A 9,629-nucleotide genomic window follows, 5' to 3' on the forward strand; every position below is an offset into this window, starting at 1 on the left:
AGAAGCAGGTCATCCAATGTAATAAGTAGGATAAAAGCCACAGTCTCAAAGCAGTGATGGGAAGTTTAGGCCTGATTATCTAGTCCCTTGCACAAAGTTATCAAAAAGTTCAATGTGCAGGTTAGAAGAGGCAAGAAAAAACTTAGATTAATTCAAGTGGGATGTCATAATGGGTAGGGAAAAAAAGTGGGATGGAGGAGCATTGGGTCTTTCTGGATGGAGGAGTCAAATCTCAATGTCTTTCATCAGTAATTCATCTTCCAATCTTTTTTCCCCATAGCACCAAAGATTCAATCTTAAAGCCCCTTCAACAACAAATTAGGTGCCTCAAATGATTTGTAAATTTTGAGCAGCCAGATTTTCAACTAACTCCTAAACCACAACAACTCACCTCCACACGAAAACTGTTCCATATCACATCAAATTAGCCAGATGTACTGATATTTACAGCAAATTTACTACCAGACAAAATCCATTACTTTAATTCTGCTTTGAGCTCTTCCTTCAGTCAACCATGCCACCTTTCATTTCTTCTAATGAAGTTAGAGAATTTACAGCCACATAAATACTGTGACTAGAAAAGCAGAAAGCTTTTCCACTAATTGAAGCATTGAGTGTTTTCTCGAACAATGCTGAAAAGCCAACTGGAGAACAGGCTATTTCAGATCTGCTAAGACCTTATGATCTCACTTCCCCAGAAGATCCTTACCATATGACAGGGATCAGAGTGGCCAAAGCAAAAAGGTCTGAATTTTGTGACAAGGAATCATCTACACATAAAGCAAGCAGCAAAGTCTCTACAGCAAGAGGAGTTGGAAAATTAAAGCACTTACCTGTGGCAAATGCAAATAATTTTACACTACATCAAATGGGTGGAATTGTCAAAGTACTGAGATCAGCAGTTGCTAGCACCTCACAAAAATTCCAGTTATCTTAGACTCAAAGTTCAAAATCAATGGAAGTTTAGGTATTTATAGTTGAAGTCTCAGTGCAAACAGCTATTCAAGTATAACCTCATTTACTGGAGAAGTGGAATCCATATTCAGAAATTGTAAAAGTGCAGGGAGGGGAAGAAAAGGAGGAAAAGGTAAAGAGATAGAGACAACTACTGTGAAGATACTATGCAATCACAATACTCCTGTTATGTGCAGTAACCACTCTTTAGTTAGATCATGCCCTCAAATGATTTCAGATAATTTTATGAATGCAGATTTGCGTATCAAATAGCATGGTTTGCCAGAATAACATCCAACCAGCATTAGCAAGTGGCAAATTAGGTTTTTCCTCATCTAAAAACATCTTTTTGACAAGATTATATCCTAGCATTCCATAAAGATGCAAGATGAAAATCTGACTAAATAGATGTTAGCAACCTTGCATTAACAAATAAGCATACACAAATAGGAGGTTCCTTTAGAACTAAAAGGCAAAGCATGCTGCATTGCAATTAAGGACTGCAATTTCCTCTAGAATGATTCTATGAAGCAAATCCACACAAGGGAATCACTGACCAGCAATGCAATGGACAGGGCACAGGCAATATTAATGAAAGAAGTTCTTTGGGTTATAGAGAAAGCTTCTCAGATGTGACAAAGGTGGATGTTACTTGAAGCCCATGAACTTGTAGTTCTGTGTGCTACAGGCTCACAGCAAGCTGGGGCTGGCCAGGCTTGAGTACAGAAACAAAAAAAATGGAGCCACAAGACAGGTGCTCCAAAGCACAGTTGCTCTGCACACTGCAAAGTTGCTTCAACATTAAAAAGGAGGGCCAACTCCAAGTACTTGGTGGTTCTCTACACCAGGATGAATGCTTACAGTGGGCAGGAGAGCTGGTACCAGGCATTGACCCCTGCTGTGCAGCTGCATGGCAGCCTTGGGACCAGCAAGAATAACTACTCCAATCACAGGGTCCCTGTCTCCCACCTTAATGCTCCTCCAATCAGATTCTGGTCTCTAAAGGGAGTAGCAGAAGCAGGAGGGAGAAAACTTGTGATTGGAAGGGCTGGAGCAACAAGCATGGAAAGGCCAAATATGATTGGAGGAGTTGCTCGGTCTCTTCTGCACTTGCTTTTCTAATCAACTCTGCAGTCAGTTCCTGCTCTCAGTTGAGATTAAGTCCTGTACCAGCCCTAAAAGTCAGAACACATTTAAAATGATGGATTTCCAAAATGCCAATGGCAAAATTCATATCAGGGATGAGAAATTTAAGTTTGAATGATGTCCAAAGCTAGATCTTAAACTTAAAGAAAGCCATTTGTGGATACATGAATAAATAGGTGTAAAGATATGGTAGATGAGCAATAGCAAACATTTAAAGAAATAACCTACAATTCAATAAAATAGTACCATCATGGCTGACCAGAGAAGTCAAGGTCAAATTACAAGAAGCTTTTGTTATCAAAGAAGCAGTAAATCCAAGGATTGAAGGGTTTTAAAAACCCAAGGATGACCAAGAAATTGTTTGAGGGAGAAAACAGAATAAGTAAACTAGCAATGTAAAAATATTAAGAGCTTTTGAGAATGTAAAGAGATTAGTAAAAGCAAACATGGGTCCCTTCGAGGCAGAGAAATTATAATCAGCAATAAAGTGGCAGCGATATTAAACAGTATCTTCTACTGTTAAGACAATCATACTGGATATTGTGGGAACCAAGGGTCAAAAAGGTTGAGAAACTTTAATTAGCAAATGCGTTGTACTCAAACAGGACTAAAAGCTGACAAAATCCCTGGACCCGATGGCCCACATCCTAGGATTTTAAGAGATGGCTGCAGACAATGGGGAGACATTGAACTCTGACAGATCAAAACCAAAGCTCTAGAACAGTTCCAATGGATTGGAAGGTAATAAAGACAACCCTACTGTTTGAGAGACAAAGGAAGAAAGGCCAGCTGGCTTAATACAAGCAATTGGAAATAATGATATAGTCTATTAAGGATGTATTAAAAAAGGCACTGGGAAGTGGGGGAGGGGGATCAAAAACAGTATGATTAGGTAGAGTCAATAAGATTTTATAAAATCTTTCTAATGTTTTCCTTACTTGCAGCATAAATAAAGGGAACCAGTTACCATATTTGGATTTTCAGAAGGTATTGATAAAGGTAAAGAGGTCGTAACACAAGATTAGGGCAACATATTAACATGGATAAATGATTCAGTGGACAGAAATCAGTAGAAATGAAGTCGGTTGTAGGGTTTAACTAGTAGAATGCCACAAGGATCAGAGCTTGGCCCCAGCCATTTACAGTGTATGTTAATTACTTAATCAAGGGGATTGGTAATATATCAAAATTAAAACAGCTATGGCAGAAAGCAAGCTACAAGGTGCACAAAAGTTACATGGGGATGTGGAACCAGTTAAGTAATTGGACAGAAACTGGCAACTGGAGTATGTGGGGGAAGTGCAAAATATGGCAAGAATGGAAATGCAGAATCATTTTTAAGAAAGTGAGTGTTGGGGTCCAGAAGGATTTCTGGGTCCATGTATACAAATCACAATGTTAGCATGCAGAAACAACAAGCAATATTCACTTTTAGAGTACAAGAGTAAGGAACTTTTCCTAAAATTAAATAAGACTTTGGCGAAACAACACCTGGAACACTGGGGTACAGTCTTGGTCTCTTTACCAAAGGAGGATACAATTGCCTTAGATGGGGTGTAATGAAGGTACTTGATTCCTGAATGAAAGGGTGGTTGTATGAAGATAAATTGCAGAGTGGGCCAATATTCTAGATAGAAAAAAAATTTAAATGTATTTAATCTTATTGGGCTTGAGGGGTCAATGCTAAGAGGATGTTTCCTCTGGCTAGAGAATCTAGAACTAAGGGCCATAAGCACAGTGCAAGGATCAGCTATTTAGGACAGGGGAGAAATTTCTTCAAATAGTTGAGAATATTTAGAATTCTCCATCCTAAAAAGGCTGTGGAAAATTCACAAGTATATTCAAGACATATGGGGATAAGGCAGAAATGGAGTCAGCGTAAGCATTTTGCAATGATCTTACTGAATGGCAGAGCAGCCTTGAGCAATACTGCCTAATTCTATTTCTTAGGATTGCGATAGTGATTTCACTGATATTGTCCTCAATTTTGCTCCTTTAAATGTAAGGTGCAGAGTTGAGCAGAGCCAGTAGCTGGATTAGTGATCCGTCACAAGATCTAGCACCTCAAATTCTACTAGACTATTCTAAAACCATCCACTTATGAACATTCTGGACAAACAACTACCAGTTCTTTTTTAAAAAAAAGAAAAACAGCCTCCTTAACCCCTCCTGCTCCATCCATCCTCTAACAAGTGTAATGAGCTCATGGACGTCTGTCACCAACAGAGACCATCCATTCAGCTCCAACTGCCCTCCAAGCCAAACTGCCAACACTAGATGTAAAACTGCAGCTGCTCAAGTCTTCATCTGTCATTACTCCCCAAACTCACCAGTTGCCCACCTTTGTAAATGACCACCCCAACTTTCCTTTTTTCTATAGTCCTTGGACATGTTGTCATCTTCCTAATTAATACCTTTCCAGCAATTTCCATTGAACTTCTGCAATCACATTTCCTTACCTGCCACAGCCCAATAAACAGTCCTAATTGAAGTCCCAAACGACAGTCCAACTGCTGCAACATTCATGACCAACCTGCTCCATCTCTGGAGCTTTGACATAGCCAACCTCCACCCTTCTCCATTATTCAGCTCAATGGCCCTTGTTTAGTTGTAGTATTAACCATCCAGTCATGCGAGACTGGTCTCCAGAAGTGGCTTCCCTTCCAGCTCTTATACTGTTAAGTTTCTCCAACATAGTGCTGACAGCCAGCTGCCAATTTGTTGCAGACCTGTTTCTTACCAAGGATTTCCTTCAGTTTAAAATTAATACCAAAGACATCAGCCTCTGCCAAAAACTTTAGCAACCCTACCTAGCCACCATCTCAGGTGGAACTAGAATACCCCAGTATTCAGACTATCCAAACCAAGCTTCCCATCCCATATCTTCTGCATCATATGTATTGCCTACCTCTATCATACCCAATGTGCTGATGGAGTACTCATTGATCCTTTTGTTGCCTCTGTATTCCACTAATCTGATGCTCTAACCAAACTTCTGTAATTCACCCTGCATAGAGAGGGACAGACTCAGGGGGATGCATAACCAACACCACAGAACATCTAAAACACTAGTGTTCTTATCCTGATCTGAACCAAGTCCTACTCACCCATCCTTGCTAATGTACATTGATCCCTCCACAATTTGAAGGAATTTAAACACCAGGATGAGAATTAACTTTATGGTGTCATCTCCATCCACCCCAAAAAAAAACTTACTCAAAGCTTAGAATACCCTTCCCTAGAAGTCGGTTCCCCAAACTGACTTCCCATGCCTCTGCCCTTCCTTTACAATCCACCATTGCAGATAGCTCCCAAGCCCCTTATGATTCTGGCTTCAATTCCCTCCCTACCTGCCCCAACTTTGTAAAAGCCTACTTTGAGAAGCTTTTTTCACCCTTCTCCTCTATCCTATTTGGCTCGACAGTCAATTCTTATGTCTTTCAAGAGCTTTGGGACTTCTATTTTAAGACCATATGCACATACAAATAGTTTACCTGACTTTCCAATCCCTTTTAAATATGAAACATTGTTTCATTGGAAACAAAAACAGGGCTATACCACTTGTTTCTTCACAGGTTGGGAGCTAGCTGCTCCAACACATTCCCATTCAGTCTCAAGGTCAATTAGTGACAGATATAATAGGTGCTCATTGCAACCATCTACCACCTGCAGCCTGGAAACAAAGTGTAGGAGCCTCAAATTAGATTCAAACTATTCCCATCCTGCCAAACTCCCTAAAATTTAACAGGCATGTTACTCTGCTGGCCAGTGAAAGTTGGTTCTGACAGAGAGTGTCAAGGTGCAATTAAGTGCCATCATAGGCAGTTAATATCTAATGTACCTTGAGCATTAGCCCAAATGGTCTGTTCATATTACATGAGTTCACAGTTTCCAGAATGTGCTTTTATTCAACAATGAAATTACTGTCTTCCCATCCTCCTTTTCAATGTTTATATAGGCAAGTGACCTGTTCCTGCATCTCTCCCAATATCCCCCCCAAACTTGTTGGAATGAAGCACACAAGACTCAGCATTGGCTAAATTGCATTGCGAGCACCAGTCTGAAGGATCAAACTACTTGTCCTGATGTTAACTTAAGGAGGGAAGCAGATTTAAGTTTGATGGTACAAGATAAAAGGCCAACTCACAGATCTGGGCTTTCTCCCTTCATTAGTAATTCTCCTATCCTGGAATGTAGTCTCCACTTGATATGGTTTACTGTTCTTCTTGGCAAAAACAGGGCTTAAAACAAAAAAAAACATTTTAAAAAAGAGTGGGAAGTGAGAAATTCATGGTGCAAAAATGTATAGATGCTGCATTCTGCAGTGACGGTTGAAAATGTAGTACTTTAAAGCCCCAACTTCTGTACCTGGGCGTCTCAGGAATTTCAAATTCTGACTCACTGGAATCCATCTCAAATAAATATCCTTTGTTCAGGGGATCAGGGCTGAGGTACTTTGCCTCCTCGCAAGATTCATTTTCTTCCAGTCCATCCAAAGTCTGATCCATGTCGTTTTGCTTATTTTAACGGAGTGTTAAAAACCAATAGGCAATCCAGTCAAGTTGGAACACAATGAGTGCTAATAAGTAGCTAACAGTAAAACTGGTCCCAATGCAATCCCCAGGATCTGCATTAAAATAACAGATGAAAATGATTAGAGTATGACTGCAAACTTGTTTTAATCTCCATATATTGACATTCACCATTTGATAAAAAAAAATACAATACAAAATTCTTGTCCAAAGTTAAGAGCATGAAATCAAGTGCCCTTGACTGCTGGTTTATTCCAGGACCCAGCATCAAGAAAACACCCTGCTGCATGCAAGGACCTCCAGCAAAGGTCCAAGATTTCAGACCAACCAGAGAGCCAACATAGAACTTCTGGGAAACTTCAAGGTTGTAGCATATGAGGCAGACAGCTTCCAGTAAACTCAAATTAGAATGAAATCCAGGTAAGAAACCCTGAAAAAAAACTACTGTAATTTCCATTTCCTGTTACACTAACATTATATTACTATGGTTTTCCATATAAAAATGAAACTATCTGAAGTACTGCCATTAAACTTCCCTTCTGCTTCAAGTAAAAAAAATCTAGCATATTTCAAAGAAATTTGCTACACATTTCTAAATTGAAATTCTAATGCAATTTGCTTGCTGAGGCAATTAAAAGAAAACTTGGATGAGATACAATGGCAAGGAATCCCATTTAAAACCTACAAATTCTAAATTTTTTAAAATACTAGTCAGATTTTTAATTAGGGATTAAAATGATTATTTATTAAATTTAGTTAATACGCTGCCTTGAGATTATACCACTCATTTCTGAGTTCTAAGCAATTACTGCACAAATCAAGATGTTTTTCTTTGATTTTAGAGATGGTACTGACCTGAGATATTACTACTATTAAAAGGTTGTACACTAGGAAGTGACATAATAGAGGTCTTTATAATTATGAAGGAGTAAGAGGATATATGTAGAGAGAACATTTCCCACTTATAGGAGAATTCAAAATCAGAGACAATAATTAAAGCAGTTATTAGTACATCCAATAGGAAAATTTTTAAAAATTCTTTACTGAGTGGAAACTCAGTATAACAGAAAGAGACACAAATAGCTTAGATACTTCCAGAAGCAAGCTAGACAAGTACATTAAAAAAAAATGCTGAATGACTGACGGTCAGTACAAGCACCAGCATAGATTAATTTGGCCAAATGGCATTGTATATTGATGTAATATTTATTTCAAAATTCACAAAACAGCACACTGTCACAAGCAATACAAATAAAAAGGTCATTTTTCAGACATTGTGCAGTAAACCCATTTAAGGCCTAATCTGCTTGCTCCATTAAAGAGCAGGGCTCTCCGGCACCCTAGCTAATATAGGCTTTCCTCAATCAAGAGCAGATTAACTGGTCATTCACACTTGTGGAAAGTCTTGCATACATGTGACTACAAATTAATAGTTACAGCTGCACAATATAATTGAGAAATTTATGAACATTTGAGGCATCACAATTTATTTTAAAATTGATTGGTTTGTAACAGCTTTTGAAATTAACTTATTCTAATACTTTCAGATATTCAAATAAATGAATGAGAAAATATTCAGGAATGCAGAAAAAAAGTCTCTTCTCTATAACCTCTCTTCTCTATAACCTCCCAAAGGCCCTTAGAGACCTTTTCACTTCTGAAATCTTCCACATCCTGACTTTCATCACTGCGCTAGTGGCAACCAGGGCTTCAGCTTCAAACTCTGGAATTCCCTCCATAAACTTCTTCGTCCTCCTTTAAGTCACTTAGAACAAGCCTCTGCTAATTGACTTAATGAAATTGTCCATTTAACAATGATAAAGCACTTGGGGAGGTTTGACTACATAATTTAAAATAAAGGCGCTACATAATACACAAGTTGTAGCTGTGGTTCACCAGTTTGTAACCAGGCCTGGATGGAAGAGCTGCAATGAGACAGCCCTGAGGAGGCAATGCAGGAGCTGTCAATCAACGAGGGGCCAAGTCCAGGCCCACATCAGGACACCTCCCACTCTTTTGCCCGGTTAATTACACCACCACAAAAGGCATGCGGTCTAAGGCGCTGGACTTAAGTTCTAGTCTGTAACGAGACGCAATTTCAAATCCACCATTACTAGAAGATCATAAAGATATGTGGAAGAAAACAGCCAATCTAAGCCATGGGTACAGGGTCACACTTACCAAAAGCAGAACAAACAACCACCGGACGCTTCAGCCGGGCGGAAAAAGGCGCCTGCGCAAGAGCAAGACTACTGGCAGAAACAGGCGCCTGCGCAAACTCACTGACAAGCTGCTAGCCACCCGCTGCCTTCCGCCTTTCAGACCGGCCGCTACGACCGCCCTCATTTTCCGCTCTTCGCTCCCATTGGCTGAAGGAAGAGATTTTTTTCACCACTTCCGGCTGGCTGGAGCGGCGGTTGGTTTCTCGCGCGCTGATGACGTGTTTCCAATTTGAAAAGAGGCTTTTCACTGGCTGGAAGGTGTAAGTGTGGAAAACAGCTCGCACTGATCCGATTGGTCAGTGCGTCATTGATCGCACCAGTCATTCATCTCATCCAGATAACAGCAAAGTACTGTGGTTGCTGGAAATCTGAAACAAAAACAAAAATAGCTGGAAAAACTCAGCGGGTCTGACAGCATCCGCGGAGAGGAATACAGTTAACGTTTCGAGTCCGTATGACTCTTCATCAGAACTTCAGACCTGAGTTTTTCCAGTTATTTTTGTTTTTGATTCATCTCATCCATCTCATTGGTCACTCAAAATGGCCAGTGGGTCATTGATCACACTGGTCACTCATTTCACCCATCCCAATACATTGGTCATTTATCACACCAGTCATTCAGCTCAACATGGTCACCCCATCCAATTGGTCACTCAGTGCATTGGTCACCCATCCCAATGGCCACTCAGTACATTGGTCACCCATCTCACCAGTCAGTTATCCCACTGGTCATCCACCCCATTGGTCGCTCTTCACTCATTGCATTGGTCACATC

At 39.9% G+C, this 9,629-nt stretch overlaps 1 protein-coding gene across 2 annotated transcripts in view; it reads right to left on the bottom strand.

The window, feature by feature from the left end:
• The window catches only part of LOC144687462 (uncharacterized), a 32,634-nt gene extending 23,598 nt beyond the window's left edge, over positions 1-9,036 (bottom strand). The window contains exons 1-3 of one of the 2 annotated variants that reach the window (XM_078553642.1): positions 8,814-9,031; positions 6,469-6,727; positions 6,248-6,341 (exon numbers count right to left, since the gene is read on the bottom strand). In XM_078553642.1, coding sequence (XP_078409768.1) covers positions 6,248-6,341; positions 6,469-6,608 — 234 coding nt within the window. In that variant the 5' untranslated portion in view covers positions 6,609-6,727; positions 8,814-9,031. Of the gene's footprint in view, positions 1-6,247; positions 6,342-6,468; positions 6,728-8,813 lie in introns of both variants that reach the window. The other variant, XM_078553645.1, reaches the window with a different exon arrangement.
• Between the last annotated feature and the right edge of the window lie 593 nt (positions 9,037-9,629).

Source organism: Cetorhinus maximus, chromosome 12 (genome assembly GCF_964194155.1).
Source record: "Cetorhinus maximus chromosome 12, sCetMax3.hap1.1, whole genome shotgun sequence".
Classification (NCBI taxonomy): Eukaryota; Metazoa; Chordata; class Chondrichthyes; order Lamniformes; family Cetorhinidae; genus Cetorhinus; species Cetorhinus maximus.